This window comes from Hypanus sabinus, chromosome 23 (assembly GCF_030144855.1).
Source record: "Hypanus sabinus isolate sHypSab1 chromosome 23, sHypSab1.hap1, whole genome shotgun sequence".
NCBI lineage: Eukaryota > Metazoa > Chordata > Chondrichthyes > Myliobatiformes > Dasyatidae > Hypanus > Hypanus sabinus.
In genome coordinates, this window is record NC_082728.1 from 39,987,915 (window position 1) to 40,011,616 (window position 23,702).

The following is a 23,702-nucleotide window of genomic DNA, read 5'->3' on the forward strand; positions in this document are numbered from 1 at the left end:
CAAGAGTGATGTGAATTTGAAACTACCAGCATGAAAGCTAGTAGTAGTGTGTAACCCTTACCCAACAGGCTGGTATATGTCTAGGGGAAAAAGGAGATCCAGCCACTCTCCAACCCACCTCCCGTACACACAGGTGCTGTGAGAATCGAGTTAATGCCTCGCGCCCGCCAACAGTATCAAACCCACAACAAATACCGTTATGAAATACACTTTAAAGAGTTTACTAAAATTAAAAAAATAGTAGGCAATACAATATATATATATATATATATATATACATACATACACACAAGGAAAAAAACAAAAGGCGCCAACTTATCAAAGTTCAGTCTGTTTAGTGCACTCGTTGGAGCTCAATCAACGAACCAATCGACCCATCCGGCCGTCGCACCTGGGACCACCCCGGTGGTCTTACGAGCAGTCCAGCACACGTCCACCTTCCTCAGCGTCTTCCTCGGCCTCTCCCTTCCACCAAAAAAAACTCGCGAAAAAACCCCTCCCCCAAATTCCCAGCATCACAAGACACAGTAACATTCCCCATTGATTAACAAATGAATACAATTACCATATCAGCCATTCTAAAGTGAAACAACGGTGAGAGAAACACTTATCCGACAAAGAAGCATTCCTACTTGTAACAAACCAAAGAGGCCATTCTGAGTAACATACACAGGACATTGTACATTCTCTCCCCACCAGCAAATGTCATGCCCTCATGGCATTACTAGAGTTCCCCAAAGCTTCTTGCAACACACAAAACCCAACCCAGGTGCAGAACGCAGTGACATAACTACCCAGAGCAGTAGAAATCACACTCGGTTCTCCCGGCACCACATATGTCAACCTCTCCAGGGGGCGCCTAATCCTCTGAGATCTCCATACCCCTTCTGCCCCACTGGGCTCCCTCGTCACCTGCGAACCCACTGTCTCGGACACCCCAGGTCTACCTGACAGACCCGCACCCCCTTCCTCACAGGGGTCCTCCCTCACCTGAGATCTCTCCAGCTCACGCTCGGGTTCCACCCTCTCTCCCACCAATGTAGGCTGCCTCTCCATCTGACCCTCAAGACTTTCCCTCCTCTCACCCAATTCAGTATGGGAAGGACCAGGAGCCTCCTCTCCTGGTACTGGAACACCAGCGAATGGGAACAGGGCCCACTCATCTGAGTCGTCCTCCTCTGAATCGGTAGCCATTCCCGGGTGAGGGACCCGTCCCCGCTCTTCAGCAGCGGGCTCTTCCCGTTCTCCGCGCCCTCGCAGAGTCCTTGTACTAGGCGTAACCTCCCACTCGGGCTCCTTATCCACCTGCACCGCTTGACCCAGTGGCAGCAGGTGATTCCTATGGAGTACCTTGATAGGCCCTTTTCCATCCTCGGGTTTCACCCGGTAAACTGGCAGGTTCGGCATCTGGCTCTCTATTACATAGGGGCTGGCCGCCCATCAATCTGCCAACTTGTGCTTACCAGGGAGTCCCAAATTCCGTAAAAGGACCCGGTCGCCCGGTAATAATTGTACAAACTTCACCTTTCGATCATACTGCATCTTATTCCTTTGATTTTGTTTGGTAGCCACCGCCTCGGCCAACTCGTACGCCCGCTGTAACTCCCCTCTTCATGTCGGACACGTACTTTAGATGGGACTTCCCGGGAAATTCACCCACTCCACCTCCAAAATACACGTCAATGGGCAACCTCGCTTCCCGCCCGAAAATCAGATAATAGGGCGAATACCCTGTAGCATCATTGCGAGTACAATTGTAACAGTGAACCAATTGTCCAATATGACGACTCCACCTGCTTTTCTGTCCAATCTCCAGCGTCCCGAGCATATCCAACAGGGTCCTGCTGAATCTCTCTGGCTGAGGATCTCCCTGTGGGTGGTAAGGGGTAGTCCTGGATTTCTCAACCCCAAGCATAGTCAGTAATTCCTGGATAAAGCGGCTCTCAAAGTCCCGCCCCTGATCACTATGGATTCGCCTGGGAAGGCCGTAATGCACAAAATACTTCTCCCATAACACCTTCGCCACTGTCGTCGCCTTCTGATCCTTGGTGGGAAATGCCTGAGCATAGCGAGTGTAATGATCGGTGATGACTAAGACATTTGCGGTGTTGCTGGTGTCAGGCTCAATCGACAGGAAATCCATACATACCAGGTCCAGAGGTCCCGCACTCTGCAAGTGCGACAGTGAAGCCGCCAACGCTGGCAGGTTCTTCCTCTGGATGCAACGACGGCATCCCCTACAGTATTCTTCGACGTCCCCTCTCATCCGGGGCCAGTAGAACCGGTCTTTGAGTAATCCATATGTCTTTTCCACCCCCAAGTGTCCAGAATCATCATGTAAGGCCTGGAGTACAGTCTGGCGATACTCCTCCGGCAGGACCAGTTGCCAACAGCGGGATTGGTCCGGAGGCGTCGTTACCCGGTACAAGATTTTGTTCTTTAACTTCAACCGAGACCACTCCTTCAACAACAGAGGCACGCATGGGTGTTTCGCCTGCTCAGCCAACGCCGCATCCCCCTTCTCGACCGCTCTCCACACTGTGCCAATGCCCGGGTCATTTTGCTGAGCAGTTGCCACTTCCCCCGGACTCAGTTCCGGCAACTGTTTAGTCCCCAGTGCGGTCAGGTCACAGTAAACTAGGGGTATGGTGTTGTCAAAAACCCCCAAATGGTCCACGGCTCGTTCCAGCCTCCCTCTTCCCTCGGCCCTCACAGTGATAGCAAACTGACACATCGCCTTCACTCCAGGGGCAGGGACATTCTCCCACTCCTCGTCCCTCTCCTCCTCCCCCGGCTCCCGACGAGACAATGCATCCGCATTGACATTCTTGCTTCCGGGGCGGTACCTCAGGCTGAAATCATATACCGACAAGGCCGCCAGCCACCGATGTCCGGTGGCATCCAGCTTCGCCGAAGTCAAAATATAAGTGAGAGGATTGTTATCCGTTCTCACCTCAAACTTGGCTCCGTACAGGTAATCGCCTAGCTTGTCCACCACCGCCCACTTCAGCGCCAGGAACTCCAACTTGTGAGTGGGATAGTTTCTCTCCGATGGCGACAAGCTTCGGCTGACAAAGGCTACTGGTCTCAATGCTTTGCCATGCTCCTGGTACAGAACAGCCCCGAGACCCTCTCGGCTGGCATCCGTGTGCAGCACATATGGCTTCTGGGGATCGGCAAAAGCCAACACCGGGGCCTGGGTCAGTGCCCTTTTCAAAGATTGGAACGCCTTTTCACATTGATCATCCCATCTCGAGCCAAAAGGTTCCGCCGGGTTCCAGTATCCTCCAGCATCCTGCCTCTGGTTCCCCGTCCTCTTCTTCCCCACCGGGGGATAGCCACACAACAGCTGAGTCAACGGGTGACACACTTTGGCGTATCCTTTCACAAATCGCCGGTAATACCCACAGAACCCCAAAAATGAGTGCAGAGCACCCACTTTCTGGGGTCTCGGCCAGGTGGTCACGGCCTCTATCTTGGTTGGATCAGTAGCCACTCCCTCTCGCGAAATGATATGGCCAATGTAGTTAACCAACGACTTGCAGAACTGGCATTTGTCCAGGGAAAGCTTCAACCCTTCTTCATTAAGCTGGCCCAACACCTTCAACTGCCTCTCCTCATGTTCCTCCAAAGTCGATCCAAACACTATCAAATCGTCCAGGTACACCAGCACCTCCAACAGATTCATATCCCCCACAGTTCTCTCCATGAGCCTCTGGAAGGTGGCTGGGGCTCCGGATATGCCTTGGGGCATTCGTTCAAACTGAAAGAACCCCAGCGGACAGATAAAAGCGGTCTTCTCTTTATCGGCCGCACTCATCGGGATCTGGTAATACCCACTTCTTAAATCCAGCACACTGAACCACTTCGCACCGCTCAGGCAGGCCAACGCATCCTCGACTCTTGGGACAGTATATTGATCAGGGACAGTTCACCGATTCAACGTCCTGTAGTCAACACACTTGTGCACTCGCCCATTCTTCTTCCGTGCCACCACTATTGGGGATGCATAAGGACTTCGAGACTCAGCTATGATTCCGGCCTCCTTCAACTTGCACAAGTGCTGTCGCACGTCCTCAACATCTGCCGAAGCCAGCCGCCGGGATCTCTCTCGGAACGGGGTGTCCTCCGTCACCCGGATGGTGTGGCGAGTGCTTTTGGAGCAGCCAACATCAAACTCGCCCCGAGAAAAAACAGCTTCCATCTTCAGCATCTTCTCCACTAGCCTGCGTTTCCACTCCGGCGACACTGGGGAATCCCCGAAGTTAAAGGCTTCAGCGGTCAGCTCCCTTCGATGCTCCGATCCCTCCCCGTTAGGGGTCCGCACTGGTGCGCTGGACATTACTGTCACCGGGAACAGATGTGCCAGCGGCATTCCCCTCTTAAAGGTGATTTCTCTTGCCGTGGTGTTCCTGACACTTATAGCTATACGCCTCGCATGTACCACCCCTGGTCTCTGCACTTCGGGCCTCACCAGCGCCCCCCACCGGAAATCGTGTCTCCCCTTCAAGATCATCTGGGGCGTCTACTAACAGGGCTTCTCCCGTCGGCACTCCTGGGAATCTGGGGGTCCCCATCACTAGGGCTACCTCCCCGGGTCGGATCACCTTGGGCCTCGCCTGCGTACACCACACCGTCCCTCGTTTACACTCCAGGTCCAGCCCTTGGGAGGCAACCCCTTCTACGAACACTGCTCGAAACACTGGAGAGGGTCTCCAGAAAGTCTTCCCCCCCTTTCTCCTTACAAGCTCCCAGGAGCCGTCGCACAACTGGGGAGTTAGTCCCCACCAGGAGGGCAGCACCACCGGTTTCCACCGGGTCAGGACACACCAACACCAACGTCTCAATAGCTTCCGACACTCCCACATCGCCCTCCAAGAACTCCAATCTCACCGATAGGTACCCATCGTACGGGTAGTCACCCTCACTCACACCCCAAATCTGCAGGGCGTCAAATGGGGTTACGGGCAAATGCTTTAGATATTGATTGTAGAAAGACCGGTACAATAAGGTCACCTGCGATCCCGTATCAAGAACGGCATTTGCGTAAATTCCCTCTATCCATAGACCCACACTGGCAAGGGGTCCTACCAGCCCATCCGGAACAGAGGCGTGGGCACCCGGTGGTCTTCCGGCTGATCTCTGGGAACGTGTTCCTCCAGAGGCTCCAGTCCATTCCCTCACTGAGCCTCTCCTAAGTTTCCCCGACAGCTCTCCCTTAGTCGCAGGGGGGCTTGTCCTCCGCGGGACTCCTTGTCTCTCACAATCCCACCTAAAGTGACCCTCCTCTCCACAGCTATAGCACACCCTCAGCCTTCCACAGTCCCGCCTGAAATGCCCCTCTTTCCCACAGTTAAAGCACACACTGCCAGCCGCCCCTCCTCTCCCAGGACGGCTCCTGCTCCCAATCCACTGCACTGATCGCCCCTGAGAGTAGGTACCTCCCCTGTCCCTCCCCTCCAAAGGGGGTTCCCTACTCCCCGGGGGATTGTCATTCCTCCACTCAGCCACCACTTCCTGTATCGCTGAGGATTGCTCCCGTAGGCCCGTGCCCCTTTTCCGCCCCAACGCTCTCTCTTCCTCTCGCACCTCTCTAATCAGTTGCCCGAAGGATGGAGGGGGACCTTTCCTATAAGCCTGCCGGATAGTCCACGCCACCTTTTCCTCCTCCAGAGAGCCACTGAATAGCTGACTCATCCTCACGCTAGCCACGTCAGTCGCCTTCACTACCCCCCGGCGCCACAGCCCCGAGAGCATCCCCTCCATCCTAAATATGTACTCGGAGAGCTTTTCCCCTCTCCATTGTTCCAGGCGTTGAAACTCTGCTAAAAGCAGCCAGGGTTCCCCTGACAACCCAAACGCTCCCTCCAAAACTTCTAAGCAGTCCTCCACTGAGGCCCCAGGCTTCTCAGCTTTCAACTCCCGGACGGTTTTGGCTGCTAAACCCCTCAAACTTCCCACCAATCGCTGCCTCTTCTCCTCCTCTGAGCCTGGCCACTCCTCTAACATCAAAGACGTATGCTCGATCCAGGTCTCATAGTCCACCTCCCCATCCGGAGTAGGCTTGGCTCCGGAGAACACCCCCAGCTTCAGCCATGGCCTCTCGGCCACCCCCACCCAGGGAATTAAGTGCGGCTGCCAGCTCCGAGGCTTCCACCCTACCTGGGGAGCTGGGCTTAGTCACGACTCCCTCCTCCCACCTCCCTTTACTAGTGCCGGGCACCTCTCTGGGGTCCACCTCTAGCTCTAACTCCTCCTCCGATGTCTCCTCAGCCTCATCCTTGTAGAAGTGGAGCCCCCACGGCCCCTCCTCCCCCGGTACACTGACCGTCGCTGGCAGTTCCACCGTCCTGACTTCAGCACTCGTACGAGCCAACACCCAGCTAGACTCTACCTCTTTACCACACCGTCTAGCTACCAATTCTACCTGCCCAATACCCTTCACCGAACTTAAACCCCGCACTATCGCGTCTCCCGAAACTCGAAAATCCACTCCGCTCACTACGCATGCGTACTGTACTGGTACATCTTCAAACTGGCACCAACAAAAAATCTTATCTCTGTCCATCTCCGCTCTGCTGCCTGCGCGATTCCACAGCCCCTGACAATCCAATCCCGGACGAGCACCCCACAAATGTAACCCTTACCCAACAGGCTGGTATATGTCTAGGGGAAAAAGGAGATCCAGCCACTCTCCAACCCACCTCCCGTACACGCAGGTGCTGTGAGAATCGAGTTAATGCCTTGCGCCCGCCAACAGTATCAAACCCACAACAAATACCGTTATGAAATACACTTTAAAGAGTTTACTAAAATTAAAAAAATAGTAGGCAATACTATATACATACATACACACAAGGAAAAAAACAAAAGGCGCCAACTTATCAAAGTTCAGTCTGTTTAGTGCACTCGTTGGAGCTCAATCAACGAACCAATCGACCCATCCGGCCGTCGCACCTGGGACCACCCCGGTGGTCTTACGAGCAGTCCAGCACAAGTCCACCTTCCTCAGCGTCTTCCTCGGCCTCTCCCTTCCACCAAAAAAAACTCGCGAAAAAACCCCTCCCCCAAATTCCCAGCATCACAAGACACAGTAACATTCCCCATTGATTAACAAATGAATACAATTACCATATCAGCCATTCTAAAGTGAAACAATGGTGAGAGAAACACTTATCCGACAAAGAAGCATTCCTACTTGTAACAAACCAAAGAGGCCATTCTGAGTAACATACACAGGACATTGTACAAGTGGAAGTACTCAATGCTCAAAGTACTTAAATCTGCACCCACAACATATATGGCTTTAAGCAAGGGCTGGCAAGAAAGATTAAGCTGGACAGCTGTTTTATAGCCAGCTTTGAGCAAATAGCTTCCTTCTGGGACATAAATTTCTTTGAACAATAAAAAAAGTCAAATATTTAGAAGTTAAAGAAAGTCGTTATATTTAAAAGGGTGGCACAAGTAGTCAAGCATTTACCAGAGCCTGAAGCATTCCATCTATTACAACCATGCCTTCCATTGTCTGATCAGCTTTCGATAATGATGTCAAAGTCCAATTCAAGAAGTCTTGCAACCTCTTCTCTTTAACATCTGGGCGAGTTACAAACCTATTCAGGACATAAAATGACTTTAAATTAATGTTATTTCTAGAATAACGCAACTTGTTTATAATTGTTTAATCCTTCAGATCAGTATGAAGGATAAATGGAGATATGTTAAGGGAAGCATTGCATCCCACCAGCACACTATATTTAATGTTTTTTTTATAAACAATGCAGAAGTTTCTACTATTGAGATAAGCTTACAAAAACAGTCAAATGTAAAGCTGAACCATTCAAAGTTAAACACTGGTAAAGTGGTGCAAATAGGATGTATGATCACTGTTAGATGCAAGGAGAAATACATTCTCACATTGCAATTTCGAACCAGAAGTCAATCAAAAGGCTTTCTTCTCCATCAGAAATAAACATCAAAAGTTAGCTCAAAATGTCACTACCTAAAGATTAAGTGAAGCATGCTGTTATACAGGCATGATACGTAAGATGCTTTTCTGTCTATTTACATGATCCTGATGTTAACGACTATATACAATGGTTCTCAAGTGTGACTAGTGCGGTCTCCCTGAGGACAAAGACAAGGCTTTACTGACAATAAAATCTGTAAGTAATTCTAAAATAGTTTTTTGCATGTCTCTTCAAAAATGACTAAAATTGAAAAAATAATCTTAAAACTAAAAGTATCTGCAACATATAAGTAATTGAAATAATAAAACAAATAATATTTTAAGTCATACTTCATTCACGTTATAAACCATTGTTGAAATTTATCATTGAGTTGAATTGACTTTCTTTCTCACATACACGAGGAGTAAAAGTCTTTATGTTACATCATTGGGGTAATTCCCTAGCATAACAGAAGAAACAGATCAAGTCTGGGTTCTACAGTAAAGGAGTGATTCATTTACTGTAATTTAAAGGATCAATACTAAGGGTGACTAAGAACTGTCAGAAATAACCAGCAAGATGCAAACCATGTCTTCAGAAACCGGGGGGAGGGAACCATTGATTATACCAATGATATTGGGGTTGAGAGCTTCAAGTTCCTAAATTTGAACATCGCCAATAGCCTGTTAGCATCACAGCTAACAAAGATGACCACTGTCTCTACTTCCTCAGGAGTTTAAACAAATTTGGAGTGTCCTGTTGAGCCTTACCAATTTTTATCCATGCACCATAAAAAGCAATATAGTTTAGTATGGCAACAACCCTGCACATGACTGCAAGAAACTGCAGAGTTGTAGACACAGGTCAACTCATCACAGAAACCAGATTCCCTTCTATGATTCTGTCTTTCTTCTCACAGCCAGCATTATCAAAGACATTACCATCCCTAACATCTCTTCTTTCTCCTCTCTCCCTTTGGATACAAAAGCCTGGAAGCATATACCACCAGGCTCGAGGACAACTTCTGTCCCACTGTTATCAGATTCTTGAGCAGACCTCTTGTACAATAGGATGGTCTCAAACAAAAAAAATCTACCTCGTGATGACCTTGCATTTTATCATTCACCTGCACAGCATGTTTTTGGCAGCTTTTACATTTTATACTGCATTGTTATGGCTTTAGCTTATTCTAACTCAATACACTGTGTAACGATTTGATCTGTATAAACAGTATGCATACAAACTTTTCATTGTATATTGGTACATGTGACAACAATAAATCGATACCAATACCAACTTTAATTATCACAATGAGGAAAAAATATATTTTTACACAGTTTTTACAAAGACCTCCAGAAGTGAAACAGAATTTATCAACAGATTTGCAATTGCAACTATCTGAAAATCTTTAAAATGTTATCACATGATGTGAAATACATCATTAATGAACCAATAGTTGTAGCATTTATACAACATTATTTGCATAAGTCAGTAATTATGCAAAATAAACCTCTTCAACTCCCCCAGCTTATTCAGAAAACAGCATCATAAGACAGTTTCTTTAGTCAGTATGTCTGACATACTTGTATATTTATACCTCAACAACATTTTGTTCAAACATTTTGTTGGTGTCTTAAAGCTACTGACAATACCTACATAATTAAATATATGAGTGATGGAATGAGGTCATCATTTCAAACATGTTGATCAATCAAATGTCACATATTTTTCATTCCTCAACAAAATTGCATTTTCTTGCTGTCAAATGTCTATTGTTGTCACTGATATTCCCCACCAGATGGCACTAAATGTTTTTAAACTGCATATAGTGAAAACAATCATAATTGAATCCAACTGATTTACAATTAACATCAGGACTACCAAAAAATCCATGAAATTATATTTTCCATTCGTCATATTTCTACTTTCAAGATATTTTTTTCACTTAAGCATTAAGTCTTGAGAAAATATTTACTGCGATTCAAAATAAGTGAAAATCTGTTAAAAATGTTTCCTGTTTTTCACAAAAATGCTTCTGATGTCCAGCTTTTTTTTGTATATGAGATCTCTGTTCAATGACAGGAAGTCATTGCTGGAATGACCAGGGAAGTACATTCAAACATTACTCAAATGAACACCTGGACCCAGATGTTTATCAGATAGTATGCTCGGAGCATACATTCTAAATAGAAGGTAGGGGCATGGGAAGGGAAAGGGATGGTAAAATTTAAGTCAGGGGAAATATGACAGTACTTTCATTTTCAGTATATCATTCAATGGCTTATTAAATTCAGAAAGATTTCTATGCCTGTCAACCAACAAGCAGCCTGAAGAGAATCCAATACCCAATTCCAGTCTCTCAAGCTTCAATATGAAACAGCATCTGAAGCGGTTTACTTTTCCACATCAACCAAGAAATTAACTCTTGCATTCTAAACTCTTAAAAGTCATGTCATATTTCAATGACACCTCCATGGAGAATCAAACTTCATCAGTGAGTAAAAATATTTGGGATGGGAAATCTAAATGTAAAGTCTATACCAGATATGAACCAAATGAACTATGCATTAATAAAACTGGCAACAATGTCAGCTAATGGTATACTTTCTTATCTCCTCACAGGATCATCTCAAAAGCCTTTCACCCAGTTCTTTTTGTTGCAAAATGCTACATATAGCAGACTACAATAATTCTGGAGAATTTGATTTCTGCATACAATTCCTGACATTCTCAATACTTGAAGCATTTCTCCACGATGCCATTAATCAGATTAATGAGACATCCAACGGTCAAATTTGGAGTCTATAGATCACATAACTAATAGTTGTTACAATGTTTGAAGAGGGTATTGTCCTCTCCAGCAGCTGCTTCTTAAAGTCCATCTTAAAGACTGCAACTCGACCTAATAAAGTTGCATGAAAATACATAAATTTCATTTTCTTCAAGAATTTATATTTTCCATCAGAATTTTAAAAGTATTTTTTTAGTTTAAAAAAGAAATGAATCTGTTTTCAGCTATTTGATATTTTTTATTTTATTGTTTGTTTTGTTTTGGAAGCTGACTTTTGCTGAAAAATAAGAGGAATTGATGAAATGTAAGTATTAAGAAGAAGACTGAGCAATAGGCTTGGAGTTCTGGAATAAAATTTCTCAAACTGCTTGTCACTGACAATTTGCTAAGTTCACATGACCACAATGTACATCTTTCCACTTGCCAAAACCCAACTGGTATTGAGCCACTTCGTCAAATAAATCCAGTAAAAACATAATCATCTGTGAATGCTGATTGCATATGCTCACAGATTTTTTTGCTTTAAATAATCTGATTGTAATTTAAAGTGTACTAATAAGCTGAGATTCAATTACCATGACTTTAGAATTCTGTTAATATTAAGATATTCCAAGCTGCTTAAATCTGACTGCTATGCACTGAAATTTAAGCAATGTATCTTTTAATATACAACTCCAGTGTAAATCAGAGAATGTCCAAGAGTTTAATATTTTTCATTTTATTATGAACTTCTTAAAGTCCCCTGTTACTGCAGACCTCTATTAATACGGATTTTTATGAACATTATGCATTAACGTAGAATGACATCAAGAAAAAAATGAAGGGGTTTCCTTAATGATTTCAGACAGACAACATTAGAATATACAAAGTACGTACATAAAATACTTTGTTATATTATATCTGCTCAATCATATATAGATGTACAGAAAGCCTGAGGACAGTGGGCTGCACTAATAACATTGTATGAATAAAAAAACATACATTATTTTCAGCATTAACTGCAATTAAGAATCAATTCTTTCATAAGATCTAGGGATCAGATAAGCATTCAATGGCTGGATATTGGATAGGAGAAACTTTTGATATTCTACAGTCAACAACCACTCATCTTTGAAGAGAAATCATTCATTTAACTACATGCACCTGCATATACATTATAACCAAGTATACTTGTCAGCCTGAAACATTATGCATGTTTTCCTCATTAATAATGTACATAGTACATTAATACATATCGCTATGATATATTACTTTCAAGTATATGTGTGCATTAATTTGAGTTCATCTGTGCACAGTCAAATATATTTCTGTTTTAAAACTGAAATACTTCCTATTAATTTATAAAGTATATACATAGAGAAATGTACAAAATACATATTATCTCTTCACTTCCATTGATCGGAATGCATTTTTCTATCTCGCACAATAGTTAGAAGTATGAGCTGTTATTTCTGCATTTCACTCTTTTCTGTTTAAAGTAGAAACTTTTCTTTTATATCAATTACTGTAATGAAATTTGTTTAAAAGGTGACATACCAAGTTAAAACCACATAACAGCACAGAGAGCTTTCATCACTCCAATGCTACTTGTGGGAGGATTTTAAGCACAAGGGCTGGCAGGAAGAATGCGCGGAAGGCCAAATAAGCAGAAGGAGTGTGAAGTGTAGCAAGCTCTATGGAGAGCTCAGTGTCAGAGAAGAGGTTCTCCTGTTTTTAAGTGAGTTTTGCAAGCTGATGGTTTTGTGTATTTACTTATTTTCTGTTAAGGATATGTTGTAAGAAAAAGTAGCTACCAAGATCTAGTTCTAAGCTTGAAACATTTTTCTGACAAACTACCCCAAAAATATTAACTTATCTTTCCTTATGTTTGTAAGTATTTTTCTGTAAGTATCTACCATTCTTGTTTCACTTCTTCAGTATTCAGAGACCCACCAATCTTTCCTTATGTTTGTAAGTATTTTTCTGTAAGTATCTACCATTCTTGTTTCACTTCTTCAGTATTCAGAGACCCACCAATCTTTCCTTATGTTTGTAAGTATTTTTCTGTAAGTATCTACCATTCTTGTTTCACTTCTTCAGTATTCAGAGACCCACCAATATGTGGAGGACTTAGTATATTTAGATAAATAATATACATTAGTGGTCGCCAACCTGTCAATCGCGATCGACTAGTCGACCTTTGAGACTTTCCCAGTTGATCCCGAAAAAAATGAAAAATAAATACACAGATACTGTTGGGAGATTGTTTCCGGGTTGCGGAGTTTTAGTTCTTTTCTTTCTGCTCAGTGCACATGTGTATAGTTCTCCCGCACTACACTGTGCAATTCACTGGTCCCCAACCACCAGGCCGTGAGGAAACGCTATGAGTCAGCTGCACTTTTCCTCATTCCCTGTCAGCCCACTGTTGGACTTGAACCCACGCGAAGTCATCAGGCGACTAAACGCAGTGGTACCCTCGCACCAGGGATCACCGGTTGCCCTTGGGCCGCCAGTGGGAAGTGCTGTTGCTACTGGCCTGGAGCGCTGCCTCTGAACCTGTTTAACACACCGAATGTTCGTGGGGAACCCGGTGCTAAGATATTCGCAAACGACCTAATTCTGACTCAGCGTTTCATAAGTAGTGGAGCAGCTACCGCACTGCCATCTACTGAAACAAATATTTGTCAGCCAATAGATCCTGCAAGGGGGACGGGCAGGCGCTCTGTCGCACTCCCTGCTCGGTCGGCCGCGTTCTCCGAACTGTGACTGCCGCGGCCCTGGCATGGGGACCTCCGGCCCTGACCTTGTCCTCTCACCCTACCCACGACCAGCCACACCTGGGCAAGGCATCTGGCGGCCGGTGGGCGGGAGGCTGAGCTCAGGCCCGGAAGCTGTCTAATGAGACAATGTCTCAAAACTGCTTCAGTACCCTGAGTCCAAGCACACAACACTTAAAGACAAACCCGCTGAGTTTTTTCAGCGGAAAGAACGTGAGCAAGCGGGACAGAAGTCGAGAGCCACGAAAACTAGAATAGACAGGACATAAGGAACCTGTTTCGAGTATCGTTGTATTCCGGTTGTGTTTAACACCGCACCCCCCCCCCCCCGCACCCCCGTCGGCCAGTCCGCAAGAATATTATCAATATTAAGCCGGTCTGTGGTGCAAAAAGATAGGGTGGATACCCCCGGTGTTTATATATTATTTCTACTTTCAGGTTGTGGGGTTTTACTTCTGGTCTTTTCTGCCCTGGTGCGCATGCGTGTAACTAATTGATGTGGGGTCGATCCTGCCTTTTACTTTAGGCCGAGGTAGGGGATCTTGGGCTTAAAAAGGTTGGTGACCACTAATCTACATCAATAAATCACTAGGCCTCAAAAACATACAATTCCCCCACTAGCTAATGATATCCTTACTTGTACCTTGTTGATCTACTGATCATAAAGTTTTAGAGTATGTCTGTACATAACTCAGTAAGAATATTCAGGAAATGGCAAAAATTTATTTAGAAGTACAGCTGGTAACAGACATGTGCCTTTCCCTCTCTCCAATAACAGAGAATAATACTTATTCTGGAAATTAAATAAACTGAACTATTTCCACACCTTTTTTTTATGTTACACAGTGATCACCATGTCTAAAGTGATTGTCAATTAACACCAAAAGATTGCCATTTTTTCCATTGCAAAAACAACGTCCACAAAGAAAAACGTAAATCAGTTTCAAAGAGTCAAAGATTTAATGTTCATTTATTATCAAAGTATGTATGCAACACACAACCCTGAGATTCATCAGTTTAAATCATTTCTATGCAGTGGGATAGAAATGGATTTGACCAATGAGATTTATGGGATTTGACTAAAATATTCCAGTTTACTCAATAGATGACATGGAAAACTATGAACTGATATTAATAAATTAAGCTCCCTTGTGCCAGTTACCAAATACTGCTTTATAAAAGGGCACCAGATGGCGTTCAGAAGCACAGTATATTGATACCCTTTGCTCAGGCAGATGCCAGCAGAAATGGTGGATGCAGGTTTGAATGCAGCATTTACATAAGAACATAAGAAATAGGGGTAGGAGTAGGCCATCTGGCCCTTTGAGACTGCTCCTACATTCAATAAAATCATGGGAGATCTGGCCATACACTCATCTCCACCTGTCTACCTTTTCCCCATAATCTTTACTTCCCTTACTATGCAAAATTTTGGAGAAGTCTGGATAAGTACCTGGATCGGAGCCATATGGAAGGCTATGGTCAAATGCAGGTTGATGTGACTAGGCAGTGTAATTGTTCAGCATGGACTAAATGGGCTGAAGTTTCTGTGCTGTATACTCTGTATAACCGCAAGGTTAAAAAAAATAAGAACTGCAATTCAAAACATTACCACTATGTGGCACATGTTACTAGTGCATTGTTCATCCATCAATCATATTTATGTCACATTACATATATTTGAGATTACGTATATTTGAACAACTGTTGAATTAAAAACAGGAGCCACTGATAATTAAATGCCATTGGGAGAACTTCTTTTAATGAGAACAAAATTCTATACTGTTGTGATTCCACAAGTTCTATGTGAAGAACCTATTAGATTACAGCAAAATGAATCAGATGAGAGTGTTCCTCTACACAAATCAAATGAATTCCAAAAGTAATACTGCAATGAATTCCACAAAAGCAAACCTCCTGGGATGATGTGGTTTATTTAAAGAGAGATTAAGCCAAGTAGATCTTAATTCTGGTTTGAATACTGAAAGGAGATCTCGTGGAGACATAATTGTTAATTGGTTTGACAGAATAAATACAGAGCAAATGTTTCCCCTGGCAGGGGGTTGGGGGGGGGAGGGTCTCAATATATGTGGCTAATCGCCCATCCCAGAGAGTGATAAACCATGAAATTTATACTCAAGAGGTTTGTGGGTATAAGACACTAAGCTTATTCAAGGCATGAATTTTAGCAACATAAAGGAATATGCAGGAAAATGTTCCTAAAGTAAAAGAACACACATGTGACTCAATGAATAGTGGAACAAGCACAAGGGGCCAAATAGCTGATTCCTGCTTCAAATGATTGTGCTGTATCCTTAAAAATTCATGAGTTCTCTTATAAGCAGAGAGTTAGTCTGAAGGCTCCTGTAAGGAATGAGTACCATACCATTGCTGTGCAATTGACTTTACGAAGTAAAAATGGCAGTACTAGTGAAGATTTTTCATTCTTTGTTCTTTCTGTTCATACATACATGGATACTTGTGAAATTCAAAATTAAAATTTTCATATATTCAGAAGGAGCATAGGGCGGAGCTTAAAAGGACGACAGCATCTAACAGCGATTCCTTTGCTTGCATCTTTGGAAACAGCTCTATTTCTATCTTAAATATCTCTATTTTCCTTTTCAGGGTTCTTTTGAAGACCCTGTCCTGGAGTTACCCACTGACTTTGGTTCTTTGCAGAAATGGGATCCACCCTCAGGGTCTCACGACTGGCTGCTTTTCAATATGACAAGGACACGGCCTGAAAGACAAGCGCACCTTCAGCATGCCAGATTTTCATGCGTCTGGAGGAGGACGGACTCGAGGTCGGTGCCGCCACCTGGTGTGTCATGGGAGACGCAACTTCAAAAGCAGTGAGCTGGCTGCTGGCTGTGTGCACAGAGACCCCAATTCTTTGTGCACAGAGCTCAGAAAGAGCAGCACAACAGATTTTTAACACCATAAATCAACAAGTTGCTTTGTTATGTCTCCCCTCTCGCTGTGAAATGTAGGCATCTCTTTTTCCCTTATTACAGAAAGAGAGATAGCCTGTGGTATGTCGAATACCGGGTAAACAAGTAGTTTTTAGGGTACTGCAAGTCTGTGTCTTTATTGATGCTTTGCTGCAAGCTTGAGTGCTCGAGAGGGGGTGAGGTGACAATGCTCTTTTGCTGGTGGGGGGATTCGTTGCTTTGCTGCTGTTTCTGCGTGGGGGAGCTAGGGATCTTTGGGGTTCTAATATTTAACTCTCATTCATTCTTTGGGGCACTCCTCTGTTTTTGTGGATGTTTGGGAAGAAAAAGAATTTCAGGATGTATATTGTATATCGTTTCTCTGGTATTAAACGTACCTATTGAAACCGATTAAATAACAGGCAACACTTACTTGGATACAAGGACAGCAGCAGCATCTCTTCCTTTGTCACTAACTGTCAGGTAAGACTAAAATAAAAAAATATACACATTTATCATATGCTGAAAGCATAACATCAATAATATCCAAATTTCTAAGCAACTTGGTTATTTTTGGCTAGAAACTAATTCCATCATGGAATTACATTTGTTCCACAATATTAACTTCACTTCCTTCCCCTACCCCCGCACCTTGAAAAGGTTGGGTACTTTCAATGTACACTTTTTACAAACAAGTCTAGGTTGTGGATGAGACAGTTCAGCTGCCCTTTATAAATATTCTCTCTAACTAGGTCAAAAAAGTAATTTGAAGCAAGAACGCTGGTTAAGTTCTTTGCATTCAAGTGGGCATGAAGAGACAAAGCATTATTCGATAAACAAATGGTTACATGATATTAACAAAGATTAATTAACAGGGTAGTCTTTGCATATACTTTTTAAACAAATTGATCTGATTACAGATTCACAGTGTACCACACTATTGAATAATGAAATATATTTGGTACACCGAAGATCTGTTTATTCACAGTATGACATTTCTGCATAACTATTAATTTGTCATTCTCAAGACATCCAATCCTCTACTTTGACATTTTTACATCTCATCAGTCATACTGAAACACCACAAACATTTGCTCTGATTAGCATTTCTTCATTTTCAATAGCTTCCATTTTCACCCAAAGTACCTCCAACTATTCTTCAATAAGATCCTTGATGAAATCCGCTGCCTATGTTCTTGAGACCCTTTTATATACTTTATGGCCTTATAACTATAACAATTCTTCAGCATTTCCTCACCTCTTTCAACAACACATATTCATGAACAAAATCTATAAATTGAGTAAGGTTAATATTCATGCATCTCTGCACTTCAGGGTTTTCAGAAATGTCATCTGCTCCTCTTTCCACAGATCCAGCATGGACTGCTGAGGGCTTCTGACATTTTCTGCTTTTTATTTCATGAAATTGTCCCAATGTTCTTCACTGCATATGCTTGGTCTTATCAAGATTCTGCATTAGTGTAATATATTATCACATCATTTACCTTTGCTACATTCAAAACCTGATCCATAACAGGTATCTTTGATTGTCCTTCTAGTGTAGAGTTGCTACCATCAAGTCGTGCCATATCAAATGGAAGTAAGCAAGTCATGGATAACCATAATAAAAGTATGTAACGTGTCTCCCAAGTCTGAAATACACAAAAATGAAATATTTCACCAAAAAAAATGACATAACAGTCTAGGAAAACTAAAATATCACATCAGAGGCCATTAGAATTCAGGATCACAAAATGACCAAAGCCTCCTGAATATTACTCAGGGCCAAGAGAGAAAATAGAAATCACTAGCTGTCCAGTTCCAGTATTTTCTATTTTATGTCAGATTTCCAGCAGCTGCAGTCTGTTGATTTTCAAGAGTTGACTATTTATGGCTGTATATCAAGTACGCAGGCACTTCCCAATGGACTACATAGACCCACAGGTTAAGCCATAAACTGTTCCCACTCCTTTGTCACCAGAACTCATTCTGTGTGGCAGAAAAAAAAATAACAACAAGTTCTAAATCCTCATTTAGAGAGGAATGAGTCCTTATGAAATGTCCAAACCATTTTCATGTCAAAACAATTTTCATGGAAACAGAAGAATTTTTTCTGTGGTTCTTATTTAAAATAATCACCATAATCTAAATCATAATACAAGAATAAAATCCTTATCCACCCTTTAAACTAAAAAGCCAACTTGACTTCAGGTAAGTTTGCATTTAGGACTAATAAATTAATGTCATGAATTACTATTGGAAAATATTGCACAAGGTAAAAATTGATCAATTGAATAACTGTTCCCCATTACTTTAAAAGTACTCTAGAGGAAATAATTTCATTTCATAAAATTCTTAAAAATACATAAACATAATTATCTGAAATATTTTATGAATAATTAAATTTCAAATTAAAATAAAAACATATAATGTATGTAAACACAGGCTATTTAACAAATATAAAATCCCTAGCTTTTTGTCTCTCTTCCACAACCTGTGCCCCATGTGGACCAAATAATAGTTTTCATAGAATTAGTCTCATTTTAATTCAAAAGTGTGACAATTGTTGCTGTATCAAGAAATATAAGTCCATCATGACTAAAAGATTCACAATTACTTCCACTGTTTATGTCTAATACTGATTCTCATTCCAAACTGAATAAGGTGAACTAAAAATCAGCTTGATTTTCCTTTCCCTTAGTCACAATTATATCATACTGAAAGAATAAAAATTGATATACATATTGTATCCTTTCAGGGTGCTCACCAGGTTAAACATTTAAATAGTTTGTGGTATCAACACAATGCGGACAGATCATCTTACAGAAGGATCTAGAACATGGGATCAATGTCTCAATATTAGGTTTCACTAATCAAAGTCAGATGAGACGTAATATTTACACTCACAGGTCAAACTTCAGAACACTCTACATTAAAAGTCTCTGAACTAAGACATCATGCAAGGTGAATTCTGTTAAGTATTATCCAGCACAGTAGCATAGTGGTTAGCACAACATTTTACAGTACCAGTGACCTGGGTTCAATTCCTGCAACTGCCTCTAAGGAGTTTGCACGTTCTCCCTATAACTGCATGGGTTTTCTTCAGATGTTCCAGTTTCCTCCCACAGTCCAAAGTAGTACCAGATCTATCACACTTTATACAGAATTTACTGATCATCAAACACAGGGCATATAATGTTGGTTCTTATAGTCACATGTTAAATTTTTTTCCAGTTCTTTCTGCAATATCCCTGCCACACACAATGAACCTTATTAGTTGTGGAAAAAATGTACTTCCAATTACCAATTGAGTCTAGCAGGCCATAGTTCCTTTCAACAGACACTCAAGTTAATGGTTTGTAAAAAGCAGCAGAGCAAGCATATTTATATTCAGCATATAATCTTCCCAAACCAATGTCTCTCTTTGTGCTAAACTCAAACAATATGTGGTCAAATATGGATGAAAATCTGGGAAGTTTTTAACAAAACTGAGTGTCATTGATACTCCTTTGTTGAGCTCCAAAAGTGCAGGAACGTGACTAAGTTAAAAGAAAGCTTAAGAAAAATAAATGCAAAAAAATGTTTTTATATCGAAAATGAAGATACCTTAGGCATGCTACAAAATTGCAATGGTCACCTGAGTAAAGATCAAGTGGAACAGAACCAATATGGCTTGACCGGGAACTTAGCGCCAATGAGAGGATTTACCCATGTTTTCTTCGGAAAGTTTGTTGCTGCTGCTAACATCTGTGCAAGCTGATGTCAGCATCTTCTATCATGTTCCCAAATTGTACCAGCAAGCTTCCCATAGAGTCCATCAGGGCACCAGGAACTTCTGGAGACCTCCTAGCTCTCAGGCAGGAAGTTAGTCTGATACCTTGCACCAGGTTAAACCTGGTGAAAGCACAACAGTCCCATTTAAAGGAAAAGACTGGCTTCCAGGAAAATGACAAGCAGATTTTTTTTTAAATTTTAGTCAGTTTTAATGTTTTAATTGTTGTAAAATATAGTTTCTAGTGTTTTACAGACAAATCAATATTTTAAATTGAAAGTTAAACTAAGAGACTGCAGATAATTACTTTTACAGGAATACAATAAATTGGATTAATTCCATCAAAGAGTTAACCTGCCATTTTTCTTCTCCCTTAAGATTTCATACGCCTAGCCACAAATCCTCTCAAATTGAAGGTAACCATGTCAAAACATCTTCTGCAAACCAAAGAATGGCCATGAACAACCATGAAGATCTAACAGAATATCCACTCCTTTTTAAATTCTTTTATTAATTTTCAAACAGAACATAAAAAAACAAATACAGAGAGCTTGAGAGTACATAATTAATAAGGCCAGAATACAAATGCAAATATAATAACCTCCCAAACTCATACTGTATTTGCCTAAAACCCCAAGAAAAGAAACTAACAGCGACTAACCTAACTAACCTGGGCTATTGTATCATATCAGATATACACAGTAGTGTCAATAACTCCGCACCTCTATCCAAATAACTGAGGGTAACAAAAAAAAGGTTCAGGAAAGGTCAGTTTAGCTCATATGAAAATGGTGAATAAATGGTCTCCAGGTTTCTTTAAATTTGACTGAAGGGTCAAAAATGACACTTCTGATTTTTTCTAAACTCAGACAAGATATAGTTTGGGAAAACCACTGAATTGTAGTTGGAGGATTAATTTCTTTCCATTAATTACATTTTTATGATTATTGAAATACAGCCAAGGATATCAAATAAAATTAAGAATGAATGAGATAAAGAACTTCAACTTCCCTTACCTACAGAGCAATGGGAGAAAATTTCACAGTTAGTTAACTCCTCTTCTATTTGTGCCAAACACACCCTGTTCAATTCAAGGTGGTGCATAGGGCCCATATGTCTAAGGACAAACATGCTTGTTTTTATTCCCATGTTAATCCAATCTGTGATAGATGCCATTCTGAAGTAGCCTCTTTGCCCCACATGTTTTGGTCTTGCCCTTGCTAGCAGAAATACTGGAAAGATATTTTTGGTATCATTTCAACAGTTTTGAGTATTAATTTACATCCTCATCCTATTACTGCAATTTTTGGCTTACCAATGGTGGATAATAGTTATTTATCCCCCTCAGCTCGGCAGATGGTTGCATTTGTTACATTAATGGCTAGAAGATCTATCCTATTGAACTGGAAAGAAATTAATCCTCCAGAATATCCACTCTAGTCACCGTTATCTGAACGTACATGGGCTGATTAAAGAACAGAACTTGTATTGATTTTCAAGCTGGCGCTGGAGAAGCCACATAATTTTGCACAACTGCATTGGCCTTGAAATATTTGAGAAATTGTCACCTTTTCACAAAGATACACAGAGTTTTAATGCACATCATCAACTGATGTTGCACATGTAGCTACACTTTTGTTATTCTCACATTATTAATCCAAGCATGTACCACAAATCTCAAATTCAAAGTGCCAGTCATTGGAAGCAGACCATTTTGCACCTTAAGCTCATCCTGCTTTTCTATACAGTTATGACATTTTCCTCAACTAACCCTTTATCCCTTGATATCTAAAAACGTGTTTAAACCATGTGCCTGGGAAAGTTAGTTTAAATTATGATGTCACAGTGTATGTGACAAGTTTTCCAGTATGGGTGAGGAAAAGAGAAGACTAAATAAAGCCTGGTCATTTTATCACCATCTTTGAATTAAAGCCATATTTTATGTATGATTCGTCGTATTTTCTGTTGAAGGAAGCTTTCTTTTTTTTTGCAGTCTCAGCCTCAGCTGTCTCTGCATTATCATCATTAGGCCTTTTATGTCCCCTACCACCTCTTCCAATGACTCTCAAGCGACGTTTGTTTTTAACTCATCAAGTAGTTGCAGGTTAATGACCAACTGATGACCTCAAGTGGGTAATGAACTCGCATGCGTTCAAGTTTAACAGGGGGCGTGACAGGGAATGAGGAAAGGTGCAGCTGACTCATATCGTTTCATATCACCAAATCGTATTGTGTCCTCAAGGCCCAATAGCACATGCTTTGCAGCCCAGAACCAGTCCGCGGCCCAGTGGTTGGGGACCACTGAGATCGTCCATTCAGCATACAATGGAAGTGCCAACTTGCATGGAATGGACCTTTTCCCCCAGCAATGAGGACTGAATGGTATTGAAGGCACTTGAGAAATCAAGAAACAAGACCTTCTTATCCGAATGGGACTAGGCTTTCTACAGCAGATAATGATAGCATCATTGACTCCAATGTGTTCCGGGGACAACCTGGTGCAGCACCCCTCTTTCTGCAGTCCCGCTTTTAACAGCTTTTCCCTATCTCACAGTACAACCACACACCTATTTTTGTTGAGCATGCTACTCCTTCTAATCTGCAACAGATAAACAGAAAGCAAAGGTGTCTTTGTTACAAGCAGCTTTTTCTATTTACCTAGAAAGTTGACAGATTAATTCTTTACAAATCTTAAAAATAAATCAATTAAAAATAAATTTCATGGAAAAGAACTGCTTTTTTCCCCAAATGCTTTCTTTGAAAAATAGTACAAAGTAAATTTAAATAATGAATATACTTACATGACAGTTTTTTTGATCTTGTTGAGTGAGTAAATTCAAAACAGGCTGCAGATCAACAACCTCATGAGGGAACAATCTCAAGAAATACTTATAGCCTCGCACCTACAATGGCACAAAAATATTTTTTGAAGATTTCTGTTAATTAACACATATGCAGTCAAGCAAACAAATCAACAAGAATAAAAATAAAATTGGCTGCAGAAGATACTAATTCAATAAGCCCATTAAACCCAATTGTCAGTTTATGTAACCGCTGAATTTTAGATGACATAATATGAATAGCATAGCTAGTAATTTAGGCTGTAGTTACCATTATGCTAACAAAAAATAAATTATAATGCTCATTTTATGAAATGATTCCAGTTAATTAAGTTAATGAGCTACATAAAACATTGCATGGTCTTTTTCCCTTATAGATTCAATTTATAGATTTTAACCATGCAAGCTACTTCTGTGCCCCAAAATACAATATTTTTACCTTAGAATAAAGTTTACATAATATATATATCTATATAACATACTGTATATAATTATATAAGATAATTCCTCAATATGCCTTCATGCATACTTTATACAGCATACCTTTGAAATGAGATAAAGGAATTTGAATGCAAGGTGAACAAGAAATGAAGGAGAATGTTCACTGCGCACTATGTCCAAGAGCATGTTCAACATCCATTCTAAAATCACAAATAAAAAATAA

The 23,702-nt window shown here is 41.7% G+C and overlaps 1 protein-coding gene across 1 annotated transcript in view; it reads right to left on the reverse strand.

Moving 5' to 3' along the window:
* The window catches only part of tbcd (tubulin folding cofactor D), a 259,836-nt gene that overhangs the window by 219,282 nt on the left and 16,852 nt on the right, over positions 1–23,702 (reverse strand). The window contains exons 3-7 of the mRNA XM_059948764.1: positions 23,582–23,679; positions 23,000–23,101; positions 17,932–18,078; positions 16,860–16,915; positions 7,481–7,610 (exon numbers count right to left, since the gene is read on the reverse strand). Coding sequence (XP_059804747.1) covers positions 7,481–7,610; positions 16,860–16,915; positions 17,932–18,078; positions 23,000–23,101; positions 23,582–23,679 — 533 coding nt within the window. The remainder of the gene's footprint in view (positions 1–7,480; positions 7,611–16,859; positions 16,916–17,931; positions 18,079–22,999; positions 23,102–23,581; positions 23,680–23,702) is intronic.